General features: G+C 42.9%; 13 protein-coding genes across 13 annotated transcripts; 4 read left to right on the forward strand and 9 right to left on the reverse strand.

Annotated features, from left to right (window-relative positions):
- Window positions 1-304: 304 nt before the first annotated feature.
- BEWA_013940 (inner mitochondrial membrane translocase, putative) lies at window positions 305-1,066 on the reverse strand (the record flags this gene model as incomplete). The annotated part of the gene is made up of 3 exons (XM_004832230.1): window positions 305-460; window positions 518-708; window positions 889-1,066. The coding sequence occupies 3 exons, from the start codon at window positions 1,064-1,066 to the stop codon at window positions 305-307; spliced, it is 525 nt and encodes a 174-aa protein (XP_004832287.1).
- Window positions 1,067-1,561: 495 nt separating this feature from the next.
- BEWA_013950 (signal peptide containing protein) lies at window positions 1,562-2,221 on the forward strand (the record flags this gene model as incomplete). Its single annotated transcript, XM_004832231.1, has 1 exon — window positions 1,562-2,221. The coding sequence occupies one exon, from the start codon at window positions 1,562-1,564 to the stop codon at window positions 2,219-2,221; it is 660 nt and encodes a 219-aa protein (XP_004832288.1).
- Window positions 2,222-2,638: 417 nt separating this feature from the next.
- On the forward strand, window positions 2,639-4,168 carry BEWA_013960 (hypothetical protein; the record flags this gene model as incomplete). The annotated part of the gene is made up of 1 exon (XM_004832232.1): window positions 2,639-4,168. The coding sequence occupies one exon, from the start codon at window positions 2,639-2,641 to the stop codon at window positions 4,166-4,168; it is 1,530 nt and encodes a 509-aa protein (XP_004832289.1).
- Window positions 4,169-4,520: 352 nt separating this feature from the next.
- BEWA_013970 (hypothetical protein) lies at window positions 4,521-5,378 on the forward strand (the record flags this gene model as incomplete). Its single annotated transcript, XM_004832233.1, has 1 exon — window positions 4,521-5,378. One exon carries the CDS (start codon window positions 4,521-4,523, stop codon window positions 5,376-5,378), a length of 858 nt encoding a protein of 285 aa, XP_004832290.1.
- A 43-nt stretch (window positions 5,379-5,421) lies between these two features.
- On the reverse strand, window positions 5,422-8,740 carry BEWA_013980 (conserved hypothetical protein; the record flags this gene model as incomplete). The annotated part of the gene is made up of 5 exons (XM_004832234.1): window positions 5,422-6,096; window positions 6,132-6,666; window positions 6,700-7,141; window positions 7,176-8,537; window positions 8,578-8,740. The coding sequence occupies 5 exons, from the start codon at window positions 8,738-8,740 to the stop codon at window positions 5,422-5,424; spliced, it is 3,177 nt and encodes a 1,058-aa protein (XP_004832291.1).
- Window positions 8,741-8,800: 60 nt separating this feature from the next.
- On the forward strand, window positions 8,801-9,939 carry BEWA_013990 (hypothetical protein; the record flags this gene model as incomplete). Its single annotated transcript, XM_004832235.1, has 1 exon — window positions 8,801-9,939. The coding sequence occupies exon 1, from the start codon at window positions 8,842-8,844 to the stop codon at window positions 9,937-9,939; it is 1,098 nt and encodes a 365-aa protein (XP_004832292.1). The 5' UTR covers window positions 8,801-8,841.
- A 27-nt stretch (window positions 9,940-9,966) lies between these two features.
- On the reverse strand, window positions 9,967-10,802 carry BEWA_014000 (prohibitin, putative). The gene has a single exon (XM_004832236.1). It carries the CDS (start codon window positions 10,789-10,791, stop codon window positions 9,973-9,975), a length of 819 nt encoding a protein of 272 aa, XP_004832293.1. The 5' UTR covers window positions 10,792-10,802; the 3' UTR covers window positions 9,967-9,972.
- A 1,009-nt stretch (window positions 10,803-11,811) lies between these two features.
- BEWA_014010 (hypothetical protein) lies at window positions 11,812-13,245 on the reverse strand (the record flags this gene model as incomplete). The annotated part of the gene is made up of 1 exon (XM_004832237.1): window positions 11,812-13,245. One exon carries the CDS (start codon window positions 13,243-13,245, stop codon window positions 11,812-11,814), a length of 1,434 nt encoding a protein of 477 aa, XP_004832294.1.
- A 175-nt stretch (window positions 13,246-13,420) lies between these two features.
- On the reverse strand, window positions 13,421-14,596 carry BEWA_014020 (BT1 folate/biopterin transporter family protein; the record flags this gene model as incomplete). Its single annotated transcript, XM_004832238.1, has 1 exon — window positions 13,421-14,596. The coding sequence occupies one exon, from the start codon at window positions 14,594-14,596 to the stop codon at window positions 13,421-13,423; it is 1,176 nt and encodes a 391-aa protein (XP_004832295.1).
- A 171-nt stretch (window positions 14,597-14,767) lies between these two features.
- BEWA_014030 (hypothetical protein) lies at window positions 14,768-16,234 on the reverse strand (the record flags this gene model as incomplete). Its single annotated transcript, XM_004832239.1, has 1 exon — window positions 14,768-16,234. One exon carries the CDS (start codon window positions 16,232-16,234, stop codon window positions 14,768-14,770), a length of 1,467 nt encoding a protein of 488 aa, XP_004832296.1.
- A 1,366-nt stretch (window positions 16,235-17,600) lies between these two features.
- BEWA_014040 (conserved hypothetical protein) lies at window positions 17,601-17,906 on the reverse strand (the record flags this gene model as incomplete). Its single annotated transcript, XM_004832240.1, has 1 exon — window positions 17,601-17,906. One exon carries the CDS (start codon window positions 17,904-17,906, stop codon window positions 17,601-17,603), a length of 306 nt encoding a protein of 101 aa, XP_004832297.1.
- A 1,043-nt stretch (window positions 17,907-18,949) lies between these two features.
- On the reverse strand, window positions 18,950-20,926 carry BEWA_014050 (signal peptide containing protein; the record flags this gene model as incomplete). The annotated part of the gene is made up of 1 exon (XM_004832241.1): window positions 18,950-20,926. One exon carries the CDS (start codon window positions 20,924-20,926, stop codon window positions 18,950-18,952), a length of 1,977 nt encoding a protein of 658 aa, XP_004832298.1.
- Window positions 20,927-21,130: 204 nt separating this feature from the next.
- Window positions 21,131-21,980, reverse strand: BEWA_014060 (conserved hypothetical protein). Its single transcript, XM_004832242.1, has 5 exons — window positions 21,889-21,980; window positions 21,703-21,852; window positions 21,593-21,667; window positions 21,462-21,545; window positions 21,131-21,426 (listed from the first exon to the last, which is right to left on the reverse strand). Exons 1-5 carry the CDS (start codon window positions 21,959-21,961, stop codon window positions 21,269-21,271), a joined length of 540 nt encoding a protein of 179 aa, XP_004832299.1. The 5' UTR covers window positions 21,962-21,980; the 3' UTR covers window positions 21,131-21,268.
- Window positions 21,981-23,158: the final 1,178 nt, after the last annotated feature.

The following is a 23,158-nucleotide window of genomic DNA, read 5'->3' on the forward strand; positions in this document are numbered from 1 at the left end:
AGTGTTCAGAGAGTATAAAAGCTATCCACTAGCGTTGCCAGATAGATGATGATTGACGAGATAAACAGAAATTTCGAGCAGTAATACTCTCTGGGAGTTGTAGTACGAGAAATTTCAATAACACAAGCTACAGTACCGTACCTTTATGCCTATAGATTCCTAGCCGTAGTAGATACAATGTATACTACAAGTTACTCCTATACTCAAAGTTTACCGAGATTCTACATCACAGCGAATTGTTCATTTGCACATGCGAATCGCCAGCAGATGCTAATTTAAAGCCCTTTATACTCCATATCGCCACTTAACGATTTCTCTGATATTTTTCCATCAATCCTGAAAAGGCGGCAAATCCTGCACATCCACCAATTGCTGGAATTGGCCCATTTTTAATCGACAAGAGAGCTCCAGTTGTACACCCTGCATACAAGGCATTCTTGATATCCGATGTCGCCCGTTTCTGCAATGTCATTAATGGATGAAATTGGATCATAGAGCACAAGGATAAGAAACTAACCTTTTGGATTATATCTTCAAAGAGCGAATAAATAAATCCTAATTTGGCAAAGCCTTTAATGCTTCCCTTTATATATGGTACAAATTGTCTATACTGAGCTGCTAGCTCCGCCCTGATTCCTCTTGGCTGTTCCCCTGGCATGACATTGTTGCTCATATTTATCGTAAACATAAATGTCCCAAACATGGCACCTACAGGATTGTGATGAACGAATAGACATTATTCCTTGGCATGAGCTAATGAGTCGTATATACCATGCAGAGTCATTGGAAGGTCGTATTACTTCTGATTTAACCAGAATAACCCATACAGCTCCATGCCATCCAAACCAACGTCCACAGAATGGACAATGGCTGACAAAATAGACAAACCTATGACGCCACTACCGATTCCAATCATGGTAGCCCGGAGTAGAGAGCTTTCTTGGACCTTTTGTTGTATTTGGGCGACCTTTTGGAGTTCCCTTTCATGTTGGCTTATGCTTTGGTCCAAGAGGTTATAATTTACGTAGCGATCCGATAGAAAAACTTTGCGATAGTCGTCTGCCATTTAACATTTTCTGGGCCCATCCTCTCGGGACAACCGACAGCACACCCAGTGGTGACGCAACCCCTGCGCCATTTTGATGCACACACATGAGTATCCTACGGCTACTTTGCTGCATACATTCACGTGATGAGAGACTTTACAGAATTACGACTACTGGGATGTTCAGTGAGCGGTGGACGGAGACTTGAGAGGATCGAGTCGTCGCGCGACACAGGATGGAGACGAGCTGATAGACAAAACGAGAGACAGATTGATACGTCCAGATTTAATCTATAAACTTGAAATCACTTGATTACTGGACGTGATACATACACACCGAGCGATTTGCTTGGGTTGTTTATGAGGGCGAAAATTTACCTGCGAAGAAGATTTAGCCAAGAACTTTCACTTTATATTTAATGTAGTAAATGGAACACGTGTGCCCATGAAACACGAGGATGGACACAATGGCTTTTGGTAGACAGTAGATTGTTAGAGAAAGGGATAGGAACGACAATGAAATATCGCAGCGTCTTGTATGGTTTACTATCAAGTGCCTTTTTGAGAGGCATATTGTCCAAAGTCGTCTACAATTGCAGCGGTGACGTTGATTGCGCATTCAAGAGCGTCATCGACCTGGGATTCGCACAAAACATATCACTAGCGCGTACAGGACACGTACACGGAGTAGAAAGAGACGAGGGATACGACTTTCAGGAGCTCTTACACGATGCCGAATTAATACACACGAAGCTCGCGCCGATCTTGTCCGAGCTCTACTTTCGGGTTTTCAGGGTTAATCTGGATGCCGAGTGTGCATTTAGAAAGAGGAATGATTTGTGCGCTACCGTGAATCCGGTTGGACAGATTTTGGCGGAGACTCCAGGAGGCCAACCTGCCTCCTCTGGAGGTTACAAAAAGTGTCATGTAGATAGGTGTAACCTGAGTGACATTCCGGTAGATTTGCAGGCGGCGAGAATGGAACATTACGTCCTGCGTTATTCGGGTGATTCGCAAAAGGAGGGATGGGATCCTCTGGATCTCTACGGCAAGGATGTTTTCTATAACGACATTCTTGGAATACACCCTTCGAGTTCGGAAGAAGCACCAGTATTTGTGGATTTGCTCAGGAACCCTCCATCATATACTGGCTATTACGGAAAGGATGATTGGTAAGTTTATGATGCACTTGTTGGCTTCTTTAGAAACCAGAGGACGTATTAGTGACTATGAGGAGCTTATCCATTTCTAGTCCATCTGTGAAACCTTAAGGATGTGAGACACTTGAACATGCATCTTGAAATGGTGAATAGTACCGGAGGATGTCTACTCCAGTAGACTATCCATATGGATCCCTCGAACTACTGTGTTGATAGTTGTTCATCTTGTTCTGTGGACACTTTCTCTGACAGTGAGCTAGTTGTGAGGGAGTCTATCTCTACTGTATGCTCCCTTTGGTCGCATTGAGACTTTCATGGATCTCAGAGTTTTGAAAGAGCATACTCTCTGAACATGGAGGATGAAACTATATTACTAAGAAGAGGGAACTGTAATGTTCATGTCTGAGGAGTTGTCCTTGTCACTCTAGTAATTATGGAGGATGATCAAGGAATAATCATTGAGCTCAAAAACAAGCCAACGGCTGATGGTACTGAGGAATACCCAGGAACTTCTACCAGTGGTAAGACTGTTAACATTACTGTCAAAAGGTCTAATGAACCCCAAGGATCTAATTTCTACAGGTACACCCATACTCTGCAGAATGGAGGAGGACAATTCAAACTAAAGGAAGTATTGGATGATCACAATACTCCTATTCCTGCCATCAGTCAACTTAAAGGTCAAGAAGTAACCTCAGTTGATGCCTACTACTGGAAACATGATAATACTGGTGGTGGTCAGACGCCTGGTAAGGCCCTCTTGATAGGGGTTACTACCCAAGGGAATGCTACACCTACCTATTATGGCAATGTAAAGAATGCTAATGGTAATAAGTGGATTGGACTTGGTACAGGTTCTACACCGAATCTCCTCTATAATGACATTGAAAGGACACTAGATGATCTAGTTTGTTCGAACTATGGTATACTCACCATGGATCTTAGCAAGGGTACATCCATGAGTGGTAATAAGCCATATTGTTGCCGTTGTCATGGTAAAGACAAGGGTGGTAGTGATCAGCAGAAGATCACTGTTGAGCGAAAGAATGTTTCTTGTACACATAAAAACTCTGTTACTATTTGCAAACATTCCATTGACGGTAATTATAAGCTCGCCACAATAAGGTACTACAATAACGGTGTAGGTCTTCAGAATACTAATGATCCCAAGAATAGAAGACGTATAACTGCTCCAGAGTTAAAATTTCCTATCCCTGGTTCACTCAGTGTGCATGCATTGTACTGCGGAGGAAATCCAGTACTTATCTATGTTAAAGGAACTGGGCAAAGCAAATGGTACAAGAAGCCTGCTACCGATGATAGTGGAAACGAAAAGTGGGAAGAAGTAAATGAACTCAAAAGTGTAACACCGAAGGAAATTCAGAATGACTGTAAAAAATATAACAAACTAATTGAGGCACTAAAAGAGGCTAACTGTGGAAACTTTGGAGCATGTCCTCCAGATCCAAAACCACGTACTGGAAATGAAGGACCAGGACAAGACCAAACTAAAGAAGAGAAAGAAGACAAGAAAGAGGAGGAAGATGATGAAGGTTCATCTCGAGAACTAGGTGGTACTCCTGCTGGTCCTGGTAATGATGGACCTGCAGGACCTTCTGAAGAACCTGCTACCTCAACTCAAGTTTCTGAAGATTCTCAATCTACTACTCCTCCTCTTACTGCTGCTCCTAAAACTCCTAAAGTTGATGATCCTTCTCAACTACCTGCTGGTCAAGAATCTCGTGCTAAAGAAGGTGAAGCTCTAGCCCGTTCTGCTGGTTCTTCTACTCCTAAAGCTGCTGCTGCTAATCGAGGCGGTGGTGGAACATCTTCTGGAAACTCTAATTGGCAAGTAATTTTCGGGGGCTCCGCTTCTGCCACTGTTGTATCTGGCGCAACATTTTTTGCAGGTTATAAGTTCTATACGAAATATAAAGGAGATCCTTGGGTCAGACAGATTTAGGAGTCTATGGAGATACTACTATGAAGAACTAATGCTAGTAAAATAGTTGGAGCATCTTTTGGAACTGGAATAAGAGGCACTTTAGGATTTGGTAGATGGAAGCTACGGCTCCTAACAACTCGCATGTGAACATTACTTTGTTCTGCCAGAAACTTCCCAAGACTTGCACATTATTTTTTGGATGTATACAATGATATAAGGGTCATTCCTGGAATTAAATTACTTTATGAGCGCCAAGTACAAATACTACCACTAACAAGACTTCCCTAGCTATTCTCACATTCTCTTGGTCACATACATACCGTATACATTCTATACAACACACACATGTTACATGTTAATTTTTAGGAAAATGATGAAGGATGAGGATTCGCAGTCTGAGGAAGATTCATCGGATGTACCATGTAAGCAGAGTGGTCACTTGCACAAGTTGTTATCTGGTATGCAATCGTGCATATCAGCAACAGCAGCATGGAATTATGAATGTATAAATCCAGTTGAAGCGTATGAGTTACAGACGGACTTACCAAGATACCATTCTAATGAGGATTTTTTCAATAGCAAGCTTGGAAATCACCAAGACCGTCTGGATAATTTATACTATACCTTTCAAACATTGTTGACGGCAACATGTAGACTTTTCCCGGTTATCGCAGGGTTCGCAAAAAACTGCTGCTCAGAGAGCCCACACTTGGAATTACAAAAAGCCCTGTACGAGTTTCTAAACGCTCGCTTTATATCGTGTCAGGATTTTTCTGTAGAAAGCGAGGATACTTCTAGCGGTGTTTGTTGTAATTCAAACAAGATTCAGTGCTTAAATCATCCGCTGATTTTGGAAAAGTTTGCCAAGGTAACAAAAATTGTAGAATGTGTGGACTGTGAGAAATGTCGTTTACACGGTAAAATAAAACTTACTGCGCTTCAAATTGCAATTAGAGCGTTTTCAAAGGATACTCCTCAGGTTTTAGAGAGGAATGAAATTGTAGCATTGCTACATGGACTCGACTATTATGCTCAGGCAATCTTGATTATCCAGAGGTTTCGCGATAAGCGAAAACGTCAGATTATGTTGTATCCTATAAGGGTGATGTTGGCTGTGTTGGTTTTTTTAATTGTGGTATACCGAAAGGAGCTGTATTATGCCATTTTTTACTGCAGCCTCATTGAAGCCGTTACTGATGACCACCAACCAGTTGTAGAATATTTTTAATTGTACAATACACACTAGATACTATATTGGTAAAAAATTACATCTACACAATAGACTTTGTGGATGAAAGAAGGAGTGATTCTCCGAGTGTATTTGCGACAATAGCTTCAAGTGAGTTGCTGTGACTTGAGAATGGGTTGACTTGAAATAGTGTAGGATGCTTGATGTTTGAGAGTGATATATTGGATGCATTCTTGCGCGTATGCAGATCGTATATTGAAAGGGTTGGTTCATTGTTCACAGTTCCTACGAGTGCTACACAGTCTCCAGGATCACAATGACATCCAAGTACGGACATTGAAGGTGTTTCAAGCTGTTTCGTGAATCCAGCAGTTGAGTTTAGAGAGTTGAGCATTCGTATGTCCCAGAACATGACCGGTGATTCAGAGCGAGATACGATTTGTAGATAGTGATTACTAATGCAGCAACTTAGTATTTGTGAGTGTTGTCTGCTTGTGCTACATGCTTCGTGGATCCATATTGGTGTTTGTGGCGTCCTAATATCCCAAAGAGTTAGACTTCCTCCCATGCTTGCAGATAGAAGGAGTCCAGACTTGCAGGATAACGCGGCAAGCGGTCCATTTTGTTCATCAAACACACCAACCATGCGGGCATCGCAGTTTGTGATTTCATACCGGTTAATCGTTTCGTCCATTCCACCAGTTGTCAAGACACCATTGTCATAGTCTGCGCATGTTATGCTATCATTATGAACCTCCTGAATGAGAATGTGTATGGGATGACATGACTTACCAATCTGAAAAAATGTTTTCCAACGTCTCTACCAACTGGATGTAAAAAAGGTTCTTGTTCATAGGAAATGGGAAAGGCGTCCTTGACAATCTCTCTCCATCGGCAGAGAGTCACGTTTCCGCTTTTTGAGCAAATGCATAATAAATCCCCTGATGTTACTGCGCATGTTAGTGAATTTCGCTCAATTGGCACCGTCTTTCGAAGTACAGAAGTATTTTCACCATGGTGTTGTAGAATGAGATTTCCGTCATTTGCAAGATAGTATGAAACATCTGCATCAGCAAAACCCACAAAGTTTATTCTATGGTTCAAATCATCCATTTTTACAACATTTATCCCATTGGAAGTACTAAGCTCAGCAACCTGCTTCAAATGTCCTGTTCCACTGCTTGGCACTATTGTTCTGTTGAACCTAAATCCCTCACTTTGACCAGAAGCCGATTTCCCAAATAGTTCCGAATGTTTTTCTAAATATATAAACCAGGGAGCACTTGCGTATGCATCGCTTTCAGGTACCCACTTTGGGTAGACCAACCTATAAATGTTTTATCACACACAGACGAGGTACCTTCTGGGATGCGGTGTGTCGAAAAGAATGATGGGAGATTGGCCAAATTCCCTGACTTGGACGGAAACAGCCTGTGGTTCCATTGTACGCAATAGACTTGCAACAGCTGCAGACGGTTTAAGTTTACCAGCGTGAATCGATGGTAGGTATGTGAGGGGATGGAATGCATTATCGCTAGACACAGACTTTGGACCCGCCTGTTTGTAACCGAATATCAAATCAATCCAACCGGGTAAATTGCGCGATACGTGTTCACTTTCGAGAGCAGATCGCATAAGTTTCAAAAATAGCGACGGTGAATTGTGAGCCCACTGGGGAAGTTCCACATCACCTAGCCTGCCATCTTGCGTTGTTATATTTAGAGAATTTCGCAAAAAGCCCTCACAAGATTCATAAAACTCTGGGATTAGCTCGAAAAATGATGAATGTCCTCCGTAAGTGTCTGTAGAAAATGTGTAATTAGAAAGACAACAAACTCTCAAAGGTTTCTCGTACATTTCTAAACGTGCGAGCTGCAGCGTCAAATCTTCCGCCATATAGACGTAATTGACATTCCGGAAGAAGTCTGATAAGGAAGAATACGATAAGCGCAGGTGTGGAGTAGTGTGAACCATAAAGGTAGAATCCTTCGTCCCATAGCTCCTGCAGACAGTCGTCACAAATATATCCTTCCAGATCACAACGGTGTTTATCCGCAGTCTTTTTAGCAACAGGAATATCTTCAGAAACTTTTATGCCCTTCATTCTTTGCTTTAACAAGGCGAGCCTCTCGTCATTCAATGCACCCATTGGTTTTGATAAATCCCTAAACGTTTTAGGATCCATCAAGTTGAGGTATGAACTCTTGTAATCCGATATAACCCAGGGAAATACTGGGTAATGCGATATATCATACCTGGAACGTCCAGCAACACAGTTTAAAAAATCCAAATACTGAAAATTAGGCAATACTCCGAGCCTCCAGAGCTGTGTCATTTCTTGACGAAACTGTTTTGATTCTATTGCATGAAAAGCTCTGGGTACCAAAGTCCTTAGTATTGCAACAAGACTTTCGCGATCACTTTCCCTTTTAAACTCTAGATATATACACCGATACTGTTTGCGGAAGACCTTTTCACAGGAATCGCTCAAATCTTCAGGCAATGAAACAACTTCCAGTGCAGTAGAGCATTCGCCAGTCATTGTTAAACCAGTATCTCTTTTGAAAATGTGTAGGATCCGGTCCAGAGCCATTCTCTTGCATAGCTTTCGAGAAAAGTTTGGACTTGGCTGGAAGTAGAGAGCAGAATCAGTCAATGCAGTGAATCCTCCGTGGCGTACCATGCGTTTTAGTCTCCAGCAGTAAATGGGTTCGGAGCCGTGCAAAGCTGCTGGTCCACCAAGCAGGAGTTTTTCCCTAGAGGGGATCAATGTGTATGAGAATCCAGTTTTTGGAATCGTGTCATGATATTCTCCATTAGTTTGCGATAGTTCCAGGAGTTTCTTGAACTTTTTCAGCAGTTGTTTTTGTATGTCAACGGTTGAAAATATGAAGATGAAGCAAAAACTCGGCAGACACTTTAGAATATTCGCTTCTCCATCAGCCTTTGGTGAGGCAGAGCCATCATTCTTTGCAACGTAGACGCTGTAAGGTGATATAAAGCGCGACTTCCCGTTGTATATTGCAGTCGGTATCGACGTGACTTGTTTGCACGAGACGAATACTCCGCAGGAATCTTGGAATGACTCGCATATCTTGTTAATGTGTTGGAACTGAAGCTTCAGAATGGGCATGTCGATGAGGTCAGGTTCGAATATGAGTGACTTTGTACCAATTCTGATACGTCCCTTGCGATGTACTGTCGGAGTTTGTCAAATGTGTGCTAGAAGAAAACTTACGTGAGGGGTTCTGGGCATCGGAAGTCGATTCCACAAACTTTGTCCAACCGGACTGCGATACTTGAGACGGAAATGTGCTCAGCGCGTTACAGGCAGCATCGGAGACGTACTCTTCTCCCTCTTCCAGTAACACGAGGTCGAAGCTACGCACAGTTGAGAGCATCGTTTATGTCCCGGCCGCATCATACACATCAACTGACGTGGGCCGGTTTCCAGGGCTGATGGTGCCATTCATAAATCACCAATAAACGGTAAAGATGAAAAATGTGTAGCAATGGCATCCATAGGCTCATCAATCGCAGAATCGCAAATGTAGACAAAGTTTTTCGCTACACATTTGACAGTTTGGCGTCTTTACCCACCTTTAGAGCGGAAAACGGAAACATTTATGGCCATAAAAGGATTATAGGCGACTATAGAAGAAACTTTTCAACGTCTAGTGAAGAATCGGCGGATAAATTGACCAGCGAACAGTTGTACGAGATTAGTGACTATCACGAGTACATTTACGCGCGCATTACGGATGTTAATGGCACTCAAAGGTCATTCTTGCAACGGTATCTGCCTGTAGATTCAGTTCAGGATGCTCTCCATGTGCTACACGACTTCACGGATCTGCCATGGTGTTCAACCATTGCGCTGGCGACTCTGATTGTCAAGATTATGATGTTCCCCTTGTGGATCGCAGCAGAGAGATCGCGTCGTATGAACGCCTACTTGATCCCAGAGGTGACAGAGTTGAAACACAAGTTCAAGGAGGCATATGCCACGGGGAACACAAAAGCAGCACAGGAACTCCAGTCCAGAATGTTTCAAATCGTGAAAAGAAAGACGTTTGTAAAGGGTTCTATTATACAGGTGGTTGCTACACTTTCGCAGGGTGCCATCTTCGCCTCGGTGTATGGAGGTTTGAGGTTGTTTGCTATAAACCCGAGAGACTGCCCAAATTTTACATTTGAGTCGCCCCTTTGGTTGGACAGTTTGGCACTACCAGACCCATACTTTATTCTTCCGTCGATTTTTGGAATGTTGATGACGATTGTCTGTGAGCAGAATAACGAAACTGCCGAAATGATGAGAGGAAATCGCAAGATTGACCCTAAAAATGCTGAGCTTGTGAAGGAGCAAAGGAAACAGGATATTTTAAAGGGAGTATCTAGGGGTGCTATTGTTGTTTTTACAGTGTATAGCTTATTTATGCCGGCCAGTGCCTTTTTCTACCTTGTGCCTAGCTTCCTCTTTCAGACGTTGGTACGTCACTCGTGCAACAATTTTACAGTTGCCAAGTTCTTTGACCTGCCCCTGCCGATTGTAAAGGAGACACCCGGTAAGGAGGTAGCGAAAAAGAATCATAAACGTTAGCATGCATGAATACACGTCACGTATAGAAAATGTCTAGAGATTAGATGGGCTCATAAGGAGCTGTAGGTTGTTTGGTACATATACGATATTTTTGGATGTTGAAAGTGTATCGGCAATTTCCTTGGCGGCTTCCAACTTTCTAATTTCGAGCATTCCAGTTCCGTGTTGCTGAATAGCTTTGGAGATGAGGTTGGCCGCTTCTGCTTCTCCTTCGGCCTTGACAATTGCAGCGAGTTTTTCCTGTTCACTCTTTGCAACGATAAACTTTACTCTTTCCGATTCTTGTTGTGCCACTTGCTTTTCCTCAATGGCCTTTGAAAAGTCCTTTCCGTAGCTGAGATGCGTGATGGCCACGTCATCTAATTGAATATCAAATTGCTTTGCACGTGCAGTGATTGCGTTTCTAATGTCATTTGAGACCTTGTCCCTCTGGGTGAGGAGGGATTCCGCATTGTAGCGAGCTACAACAGCCTTTAGCACTTCGTTTCCAATGGATGGAAGTACTCTTTCATCAAAATCTGGTCCAAGCTTTTGATGTAGACGTGGAAGATGTTCGGTATATGGACGATAGAGCAGTCTGAGGCTGATGCTGACCATCTGGAGGTCCCTGGTACCGGTTGTCGTGTTTATAACCTTTGGCTTTGCGCGTATATCGTACAGATGAGGTACTTGAAACCATGGAAGGTAGAAATGTGAGCCTTCCCCGAGAGTATGTTGACTAACACCTCCAGCGAACCTGTTGAACATGACTGCGCGCTCACCTCCGTCAATATCTAGCAGACAGGTGTAAGGAATTACCCCCAAACCACCCGCAAGCATCGATAGCTTGGACAAGTTGCGTAGTTTTGACATTTTTATCGACTAAGCTGACCCACTGTTGGGTGGCCAGAGCCCTGGCACGCTGCGAATCCAGGCTGAGATAATGTGCAGCCGGAATGATGGAATTGGCTACTTATGACAATATCCAGAGGCAGAGTGAACTTTCCCCGGGAATTGAGGAAAATTGGTGGATGACTGAGCCTGGGTGAGAATTTTCTTCGCTACCTAAAAGTGTCGTCCATTCTCTACAAAATGGAAAAGTTGCGGTCACACACTTGGATAATGGAGATTTACTGTCATTATGAGAGTCACAGGTATGGAGGAATTGGCCACAGGCGTTGATCCTGCAGACACACTGCTGGGTGTAGATGTTCCGGTTTCCCTTTCCCTGTGGCCTCTAGGAGCTCATACTTGGTAGAATAGCAAAGGAGCTGCTTATGGTTGGGTGATCCGTGGTTAGGATGGCTGCACATGTACAACTAGTCTCCGTAGCAAGACGCCGGTGTTGCCTGCAGAAGAATCTGTAGACAGCTGAGAGCTTTTGGAAGAATGGAACCGTTGCATCCACTCGGAACAGAGGAGTTGTCAGGGGTACCATATATGAGCCTCAAGATGGCTATGGTTAGTGTGTAAGATGGTGAGTGGCAGTGCATGCACAGTGCTATTCTTTCTACCAAAATAGACCTCTATGACTATACCACGGGATGGAACATCTGTCCTCTCTTTATAAAAGTTGCGCAAAAAACACTGGTACATTCAAACGAGTATATTGAGAGAAATATACACATACAAAGAATTGAGTCTTTTGGTCTATATTACGATATTTTAGTTTCTACTGGCGATTCCTTCATGTCCTCTTGTGTGTAATCTGTAATAGTGAATGTGGATGAGTACACATGTATGAACAGATAAATAGATGGGAATGGCCATTCTGTAAAAGTGCAGTGCAAGACAATGGTAGTTCCAGGGAGTATTGCTGTGAGTCACATTCCAGTATACCAACAAGAGAGGAGTCTAGAGAGGAGTGTCTCTTGGGCAAGGGTAGAGAGTATCCTAAAAGAGTGTTTTTAGTAGCGAAAATAGAGCATGTCCTTTCCAGATTCCAAGACCGATGACACCTCCACCTCCTAGTACTCCACCAGATATTCCTGCTATGGCTCCATCGGAAAGTCCTTCCTTATCTCCATTTATAGTCTTCAGAAGTTTAAAAATGTTAGGGTCACCAGGACTACTTGGAGGATCACCTTGAACCTTTTCCCATTCATTACCTGTTTTTGAGATTCTCTGGTACCACTTGTTGGGTGAATATGGAAGATAAATCAAGAGAGGGGTTCCAGAAGCTTTTGGATATTGATAAACGTACACTTGACTGGTACCCTTTAGAGATGGTAGTCCAACCTGATCCTTGTCTCTATCCTTAAATCTACGAATAGAGCTACCAGCAAGATTATGATGAGAATAGGAATACCTTGTACCATATCTGGATACTAAGACCCATTTAGAACCACAACTGGGACAGTTGTAACCACTACCACCATCGTAGCTGATATTTACAATATGAGCATCATTTCTGTCACAGTTTTCTTGATCAAGATTCTGTTTGAGATTACCATCGTTTATCTCTCCAGATTCAAGCTTCCATTTCCCACTCCCATATTTATAATGCTTTGAACTTGTCTCAGATGACAATGAAATAAGTAGAGGTTTCTCATGGTTAGCATCCCCAGTCCAGAAGTAGACATGAGCCTCACTGTATGGTGTAATGTGTACATTAGGAAGATCAAAAGGTGTGTTTGTGCTACCACTTTTTGTAGAAAGGACCCTTAACTTCTTTCCAGGAAGCTTGTGAGTGAGCTTATTGTAAACAGTTTCATATGTGGACTGTGTTACTTGTACTTGAGTATCCCTATTTGCCTCTGGGGGTTTATCTTCTCCATTAGAATAATAATTCCCATTTTTAACCTGATCAATCTTAAGAACCATCAAATCAGAAAGTGATCCACTAATTTCCTTGAGCTTTGCTGTAAGACTATCTCCATCATTTCCAATAGTTGTATCTCTTTTCCAATCAGAAACTGCAAGGTACTCTTTTCTATTAAAATATGTATAAGTATATATTGTGTACCCATATCTGGTAATCTTTATTACCAAAGGAAGGACCCTGCTAGTATCATAATCCAAATAATATACGTCCAAACTTGAATTCCAATCGTCCAGATCTCCAAACCCCCTCTGTTCCGTCCCATGATGGTTTATTCCACCAATATAAGGATTTATTGAACCAGTACCCACTCGCCTTGGTGCATGAGTATATTTTGTGTATCCAGTTGGATATTTGCTTGTAGATAAATCAATAATAATTTCGGCACAAGCTTTATATGTGTACTTTCCGTTGTCAGTAGTTACATCATCTGATCCTGGACCCTTCCCGATATCTACGGTTGTTAAATCATAGCTCGCCCAGCGTCTCTGACATGTTTTACTCATCTAGCGTTTTCACTGGATTATTGCTGAGCTATCATTTCCTAAATACCCTGCATATTAACCATTATGTACCTCTCTCTTCCTCTTCCAATGTCTCAACTGGTGTGAGCAGAATTGTCAGTATGGATGAACACTATAACTACATACACTGCACTTTATTCCCATGCCACCAACTACATTAAATATTCAACTTACCATGAGTAAGACATGAATCAAGTTCGGATTGATCACCAACAGTATTGCCTGGTACTCCTTCAGGAATCATCCAGACAAACATGATTGGGATCAAATGCAAAACTGAACATAATATGATGAGTGGGACAAGTCCATCAAAATTTCCCTTGTCCACTCCGAAAAGATGCGTTGCCAAGGCTGAAATGTATGTACTAACATTAGATCCAACAAATTGTATACTCCACAATAGTGAATACATGCTTGATTCAATTCCCTGTGGGCACAGACGTATGGATGTGACAAATATCGGAATTGAATAAATCTCGCTAACAAACTCCAACATGGAGTTATCTGTTATGGCAAACGCACTATCTGGAATTCCCATAGCAAGATTCCACCTTTTAACCAATACGATACTTAGTAGGCAGAAAAATGATACCAGAATTGCTGCACTAATAAAAAGTTTTCGTACGTTAACCTCCCTGAAAAACTTTGCATAACAATATATACCAATCAGACCAGCCAGAGCCTGGACGGCTGCCAACCTTCCAAAAAGTTCCGGCTCAAAATGTAGTTTTTCCGTCATAAAATAAAACATTGCGGTCCAAGCAGATGGAGCAAGCATAGTTATAAATAGAAAGAATGCAGGTTTCCTAATCTCTGGCATAGATGCAAATGTTACCAGACGTGACCATTGGTTTTGAACGCTTGGGAATACAACAACCTCACGTTCTTGAATAAAGGGCGTCGTTATGAAGACAATAATTGGCAACACTGATGCTATCAAAAACACCTTTCTCGTTGGAACTACCATCATAAGGACAGCACCCAAATAGAGTATTGCGGCAAATGTCAATTTCCTAAAGGCACAAAAAGCAGACATGGACCGCGTGACCTGGTCGTTCGACTGATGTCGCCCAGATTCTATAACGAGCGCCTCTCCAACTACATTACACATTGTCATTCCCAGATAAGACAGCGTCAAATAGGATGTTGTTGCAACGATCCCTTGTTCATTCGGAATACCCAACATCAACATGGCAAATAAAACAGTGAGAGATCCAATTGTTAGATAGCTTCTCCTTCTGCTTCCAAATATCGGCAGTGAATCGCTCATGAACGCAAATAGCATCTTTATATTTAAAGGCAACCTTATAAGACCGCAAATGAATATTAACATTGCTGTAAATTAGTGTAATGAGTGTGAATATATGAATGGAGATGAAGAATAGTATGTATGGGTAAAGAGTATTCCAAAGTATGCGACTGAAGAAAAGGTTTTTTCATCAAAGAGCATATCATCGTTCTAAAATGGCACAATATTCAAGATACTCCTAGACTCATATAATCATTAAATTCTAAATCCCCACTCATTAACATATTTGTAGGAAATGTAGATTACACTCGCAAACAGTGCAAGAGCTACAAGGGTGGAAGCCACTATAACTGTTGTCTTGACATTATCCGTAGGATTAGAAATGACCTTGGCTGGTTGATCTGGAGTTATTTCACCGTGTGAAGTTGATTGAACAGTAGGAACGGGGCCATGTTCTGTTACAGAAGATAAATGATCAGTATCTCCGCCATGTCCACCAGTATCTTCTTCCTCTGATGTTTGACCTGGCTCAAGTTTAGGTGAGGTAGCAGAACCATGTGAATCCGCATATCCTCCTAATCCTGGCAGAGAATTTGTTCCACTTGATCCACCAAGTACATTATCTAGTTTTCCAGTTTCAGGTCCATATTTAGGAATGTTTCTACAAACTATACCAAGAGCATTTGCAAGATTCCAAAGTTTCTCTTCAATATTATTAGGTTCATAATGATTATGTGGGTTTTTATCCTGCAACTCTACTGCTTCTTCCCAATCCTTCCCAACTGTTTCCAGTATTTTCCTGTTAAACCATTCACCCTTTTGTTGATCGTCGTAACTAACATAAATGAGAAGCGCCCTTTCATTCGATGTATTGTCACATGTAGATGAAAATACTATCACATATTCGACATTTAGGAACGGCAGTTGATCTATTCCATCCAAGGATGTATTTCCTTCCTTGAAACCAGAAACGTGAAATTTTTTGTAACTACTAGATGAGCTTTTCATATAATGTTCATGTGCAGCGAATCCAAAAAATTTTACATCTGGATTAATTCTCACGGTTATTTTTGTATCATGTTCAACATGGCAATATGTAGCCTCGTTATTTCCAGGCGCTGGTTTCACATCAACAGAAATTTCTACCACATCATTCAACTCACAGTTTAGAGTGTCGAGTACATTAAGTTGGACATCGTCAGATGCAGAGACAGTAATCCAATCAAAACTTTTAGGTGAATCAAACTTTCTGTGCCAGATTTCATTGGCCTTTCCGCGTCCATCTTCCTTGGCAATCTTTATCAAGAGTGGTTGCCCACTACCCGAATATTTCCAGTAGTAGATGGAAACGCTGGTAACCTTGCAAGTTTCAGAAAATTTTGGCTTGACTGAAATTGGACCATCTTTGTAAGTAACATCCTTTAGAGTAAAATATGGAGTATCATTAATTTTATGGATATATTTATAATAGCTACTTCCAAATTCACTCCTCGTAACCTTGATGGAGGTATTACCATCTTTATAACTACTCTCCTTTCCATCTTCGCCTGTTTTTTGCTCAATTTTAATGGTAACTTTTGGGCATGCATCTACACCCCTTTTTGCACGTTGCAGAATGTTCTGCAGATCTGATGGAGTATAACCTGGACCATAGTTACCATTAACCTTTTCCCAACTATTTACACTCGCATCATCGTCTCTTTTATAATACTCTACATCCATTGTGTCATTAGCAAAATATACTAGAATAAGTTGCAACAAAATTTACTTCTTGACCTCTAGGAATTTCATAAACTCACTACCATATCTTTATTGAAGCGGCACATCTTTAACTATTTACATACTCTTACACGTTCCCTATGAAGAGTATTCACCAAAAAATTTACAACCGCAATTAACACTCAATCCTACTTTGACACACACTTGTCTTGTAAGCATAATTTGTGATCCCCAATAGACAAGGGTCTATAGCATGTTCAATAATTTATGATGCCCTCTACATTTACCTAGGCTGCTGTCGCTATACTATACGTTTGTAATTTGATCAACTGCCGAGACCAATAATATACCCTCCATGAGATTAACCCTATATTCATTGCGTGGACAATGGCAAGGACCCCTTTCATAAATGTCAATAGCGTGGAAACAAGGAGAGGTTCTGCATGCAACGTTGTTTACCCCTTGAAAGAGAATAAGTGGCACTAATTGCAGGTTTTTAAAGGGTGGAACCACGTTGGGATCAACACCTTGCCATTTAGACCCGTTATCATCACTAGCATTTTCATCAATTTAATGTGCACCTTTACCATTTCTCCTGTTGTTGTCATGATAAAAACATCATTTGGTATGGTTGATACTGCGTTAATCTGCTAAAACTCGTAGTCACCCTTGAGCTGTTACATCCCTTTGCATGCAAAATTGCTAGACAATATTCATGCATCCCTGCTCATTGATCTCTAGCCTATAGTCTCCACAATTGGTTCAGCATCTACAATTTGGGAGAAACACAACTTTTCTCATCACACTGGGCTAGTGGACCATTGAATTTTCTATACTCGATTCTACAAAATACCCATTTATTCCCACGGAGCTCCACCATTCCCCTTTAGACATCATCCAAACGTGGACCCGTTCCAGGCTTCTATGGGTTCCCTGAGGTCGCCCGGGTCCCTCATTCTTCGGGGTATTTCGCTCATTCTCAGACCAGTTGAGAGGTGTAAAGGGCCATATCTTGCCACTGTTGCATTATATGACGAGATGCTAGGCATCGAGCCATGACTCCTAGTCTTTCTGCCGCAAGAATGTGGAGAATAGACAGAGCATAGAAGCCTGTCTACTCCTCCATAAACTCCCTCATCCATACTATATCCAGATACCAAACGTTAGGAACTCCTATTCCGCTGTTGTTCCATTATACAACTCGATGCTTGGCATCTCAATGGTAATTCATTCATCTAAGGATGAATTTGCATCACTCTTCCACTCGTTACACTCATTCCATAGTGATATACTACCTAGTCTCCGACGTCGGTAGGTCGCCTGTTCGCTATTCCATAGCTCACATTATGCTCACTTTGTTCGCCATTGCTCATTCTTCGGGACTTATCCTCCCTTCAGTCGGATACTCCGCATAATACACATTCAACAAACCTGGTGGAAGACTAAAATCATTCTTGTAAATGTACATGACGGGAAGACTGCTCATGAGGTCCACCCCGTTGATCATGGAGATAAAGCACGAAATGACCTCGTTTCTGGAGGAAAAGTAGCCATTCGAGTAGAGAACAGACTCGTCAAAGCTACAAATCCTCGCAAACGCCGAGTCTGGCTGCGCCTCCAACAGCTTCGGGTTGGAGAGCAGCAGACTGTCATTCTCTTCAAACATGATACCCATTAGCGCAAACGTGTTTTTAATTTAAATACAACGCCAACAAGTGTGAATGTGTTTCGTCTAGAATCGAAATTTGTACGAAAACGCGGAGATGATTCGTTCGACCATTCAGAGCCTTGAATTGGCACACATTATGGATTAAAACGCAAAATACTAGACGTGGTTAGCCAAATTAGCACACACGAATCTACCAACTGGTACCCCTGGCAATTTTGGTGCAGACTATTGCATCCTTCCGGAGCAGCGATGAAATGGGCAATGCTAGACCAATCATACAATGTGTAACGAGTGTCTAGAATGTATAAGCACGAGAAAATTGTCGTTAGACTAAAATACAATGTGAAGCGCAGATAGGGCAGAATGGACAAGATTTCCAATCACGGGAATCGAACTCTACATGTTGGTGTATTTTATGAATGGATGGCGACTATGGATTTAATGTCTATACGCGAATGGTTGTGAGCAATGTAATGGTAATGGCGTGGTGGAATTGATGAGCATAATGCTGTCGATGGCATGAGCCAGAGGCAGCATGAGCGAGTGGGAGTATAGGCCAGTATGGGCAATCATCGGTACGACTGAAAGAAGCCTCTGTGCACTAGTGCTTCATAGGTACCATGTTGAGCCAAGCTCCTCCCTTTTCCATACCGCAAAAACCACCACCGAGCCAGGAGTGCCGGTACGAGTAGAGCATTCCGTCACTCGTTACACTCATTCCATAGTGATGCATTCTCTCATCCATTCTTCCAGAGACTCCATAGTGGAGTAGACAGGCTCATATACTACGTATACTCGCCATCACTCTTCCACTCGTTACACTCATTCCATAGTGATATACTACCTAGTCTTTGACGTCGGTAGGTCACCTGTTTTAGTACTCCTTACAGTCATACTTACACAGTGAGAATCCTACTGGCAGGAAGAGCTCCCGCTGGTAGCCCAGGCTCACTACGCTCACCATCCCTCATTCTTCGGGACTCCGTCCAACGACGGCGCTCGCTATTCCATAGCTCACATTATACTCGCTTCACTCGTATGCTACACATTCAACAAACCTGGTGAATTTGCAAGTGCAAGAGCCTCCTTTCCGCCAGTGCGCCCTTTTCGAGGCAGGATTCGTCCATGTCAGACACCTTGGCTCCGCTGGAGCTGGAGACCAAAATGAATCCTTCATCCACTTGTTCCTCCATTTCCAGTGCAGAAGCCACACTCCTTCTAACCTGATCATACAAGCCTTCAAAAGTTTGTGAAAACTTTTCCACCTCGTCTACAATCTTGCCCTTGAGTTCAACCATTTTGCCCCTCTTCATTTCCCCAATTTGATCATTTGTTTCCGGTGAGAGGAGCATTTGGTCAATTGTGGAATAAATTGAGTATAGAGCAGCCTGGGGAGCCACAAGCAACTTGCCCAGCATTCTCTCGCTGTCAATATCCAAGAGGGCGCTCTTTACCGCATTGGCAATTGCCTCCTCGTCAAGCTTTGCCTCGAGACTATTTTGCTTGATTTTAAAGATTCCCAAGGGAACAAGCACACTTTTGATTGCCACAATCGGTGAAATTGTGGCGTGTTTTTCTGTAGCCCCTTTGTTCTCATCTTTTCCATTCTTTTCGTGCTCATCCTTGTCATTTCCTCCCGACTGATCATTAGGCTGCATGCTGACTGGGGCAGCCTCGTGACTCTTGATGGGAGCTAGCTTCTCCTTGGACTGGACTTGCTCGTCTTTCTCTCGGGCAACCTTTGGTTCATCTACACCATTCTCATCACTATTGCCCATGCTCACTGCGTTCGCATTATGCCCATCCACCTTGTCGGCGTGACCATTTTCGTCACCGTCAATCTCCAAGAGAGACTCTGATAGTGATGGGTTAATCAAATTTGGACCAAATTGCATTCCAGACGTTGGAAGGCCAATCATGGATTCGATTGCACTCTTGTCAACGCTAGAGTCATGTTTCGCATTCATGAGCGACGTTAAAACTGAAACTTTATTCTCGTAGCCATCTTGTGCCAATTTTATAATTTCGGCAAGCAACGACTTTTGAAGAGTATTTAGCAACGCTTCAAACGGTTTGTATGCTTGAATGAATGTTTTGGTTGCCTCATTTAGAAACTCTTCGGCATCAATCACCATGCGAACAGTGTGGGTTCCAGGATCCACAAATGTTGATGACAGCAGTGCATCAGATCCGTTAGCAAGGGAACACAAACTTTTTGCGAGCATCTTCCACCTGTTGAATAATACGTGCTGAACCTGTGGAGATACTAGAGCCTCTTCACAATCGTGAAAGAGGGTGCGGAGTGTTTTCAGTGCATTTGCAGACTTTTCATAAATTACCCGTGTCTTCTCATCAGCAGCTGCCTTGGAAAAGGACTCTATGCGCTTATCCAAGAGGGAGTAGGTAAACTTTCCATTCTCTGTTCCTCTCAACATCTTTTCCTTTCCCAACTCGTTACCATTTCTGGCTGATCCTCCAAGATAGAGCTGGTTGAGGGCAGCTTCGGTTGAGCAGAGCGAGAACTTGAGATAGGTATTTGCCAAATTTGCAAACTCTGTACTACTGCATTTTAAACCTTTGGATTCCGTTGGTACTTTGCAGACTTTATCCATGGCTCTACACTCGCTTAGGAGTGGACTATCCAATGTTAAAACTGTTTTTGCTTCTAAACCTGAATGCGCATCCACCGAACCAGGCGACTTTTCTGGCCCCGCATTCAACTTGTTGGAGCCAGAGAATAGCCTGTGCAAGGGTCCATCTTCGATCGAGCGCTTGAGAGACGTTGAAAAGGCATCTTGTACGTGACACTTGCGCTCTCCTTGTACCAGATTCTCCAAACTCATTCCTTCCGGTACAGCATCTTCCAAGCCCTTGGCGGCGCCTTGGTCAGGTTTAAAAGTTTCCTTGATCTGATCAGAGGAGATTAAAGCCTTTTCTCCAGGGGAGTCCGCGCCGCTCCTCGATATCCTTACGGAGACGGCCTCACCCAATAGAAGGAGAATTAAACAAGAACAAACCGGTGACATTACAAACACACCGCTTATTAAATCACTTACTTAATTCACGAATGAATTTTAAATCTGAGAACGAATCATTCGTTCACTTGGCATTGCTAGCCTATTAAATCTCACTTTACCGTTACATGGGAGTGTCCCGGTTTAAATCTGATTTTCCATTCTAAAAATACATTATCCACCGGACGTTTGTATATCTAGTGAGAACATGGAGGTTAAAACTCTTGGCACCTGCTCGCATCCAGCGATGTCGTCGTCGCCGTCACCTCTGCCGCGGCACCCTGTTGTCTTGCTTATCGAGACAGTCGTTCGGCCTTTACTGTCACGTATTCCCCTAGGTGTGTAGGGAAAATGCTACTCGCAGGCGACACCCTGGCAGAGCTTCCGTATGGAGCCAACGTATTCCGGGGGAACAATGTTCCGATATTCTACTTTACACTTGTCGCATTGGACGAGATCCGCTGTCTTGTCGGACAAACACGATGGACAGAGCAGCCTGGCGATCATGTAGTCTGCAGAGTTCTTGTGTCGCAGGAATGAAACAAACCCAAGTCCCCGTCATCTTCCAGGTCCTGCAGAACCTTTTCGTCGCCGATTGGAATTCCGTCTATGATTACTTGAGGCAGATGGACTGCACATTCGTGTATTCTCCGCGCATATGTGTACGAGGAAACTTACCGACTTCGCCATTTTTGGAGAACTTGAGGATACTCTGGGCTTTCCACGAGTCCAAGAGCTCAATGTCCTTGAAATCTGCAGGGTGGTAAGTGTGAATACGGGCAACACACCAGTGGCTTTGGAAATGTCCTTGTTGGCGTCTATATGGTAGTAGACCAGGCCCTTACAGTCTAGCAAGTGCTGAGCTCGCTTAGAGCTAAAAAACTTCTGCTTTATGCCCCCAAAAGAGGTCGTTATGAGGACCACTTCGGCCAGTTGTTCTGTACGGACATGTACGACGATTGTGAGAAATTTACCGGCAGTTTGGGTTCCCTGTTTATTCAATCCAGGTTCCTCTCCAGGATCAGCGACTTGGCTGGGATCTGACATGGCGATTTAATCTGTCCCGGTGGATGCTCTGAGGACTCGCCCCCTTGGGTTCCCAGAGCTGAGTCTGAGCGCACTTGTCGGTCATTCTCAGGTCCATTGGCACTCGTCAGGGCTACACAGACGGACAGGGACGGCGCAGGAGACAGGAAAAGGAGCGTCAGGGGCGGGCGGCTGGCCGGAGGAGGGCTGGGACGACGGGAATGAGCACCGACGGCACCGTTGGCTTTGATTTTATGGAACTTTGCAGACACTGACGTTTTTGCGCGAAAGATTGCGACTCCCGGGGAGTACCAGACAGATTGGTGTTGGGTGTCTTTCCCATGACGTTGATGCTGGGAGTCGGCGAAACTTTCTCTAGAGGAGTTTGACGAGTGATTTTTAATAATGCGATGAGGAGTGTGTAGGTGGGTGGCGGTGATTCTGATGTTGTCTCGTCCGACGTTGAGATGTGTGAGCGCCTCTGGTCTTCCTGATCCATTCCGAGGCTCAGAATGATTCCTTTCGGCTGTATAAAAGTGTCTAGACCCGGACAATGCTGGTAAAATTGTATGGGGACTTGCTAGAGCTTGATGTGCAAAATGCTGTCTGGAGGGTTAATCCTTATCTAGGGTTTAGGAGAACTTGTGAGCCTCATGTAGTAAATGCCACCATTTCTCCATGTGCCGGGTGTCTTAATGTGTATATTCAAATGTTTTACGTGATACACATTAGAATTACATGTAAATTCCCTTCTCACATTGAATTCCGTGATATATATGTGTCGTAACGTTTAGCTCTTGATAGTGCTCTACCAAATGAATATGTAGTCTCGTACGTTTATCAGTCGAACATGTCTTGCTATTTTATTCATTCCAGCTGAGGTTTATATGATACAGTGTGTGATTGTCTATATTACCTAACCATGGGCTCCATTCTCAAGTCATACGCCTTCTGACATTATTCTTTCCTTCTATTACGCCAAAGATTGTCCTCTGGCTACTTTATAATAACTCTCGCGCTCCAAAGACAAACGTTGGACGCAATAACAAATAACGAGATCTGCCAATACCGGTGTAGGTGCAGACTCTAGCTCTGATTTCATGGCTTTAAGGTTTTATTTCATTTTAATATCCCGATTTGGATTAATTTGCTGAGAACACGCCAGTATTTTGGCTTATATATTTGAAAAGTAACTCTTGCCATTTTATGAATAGGCGG

The sequence above is a fragment of the Theileria equi genome (genome assembly GCF_000342415.1).
Source record: "Theileria equi strain WA chromosome 4 map unlocalized gcontig_1105316255033, whole genome shotgun sequence".
NCBI classification, from domain to species: Eukaryota; Apicomplexa; class Aconoidasida; order Piroplasmida; family Theileriidae; genus Theileria; species Theileria equi.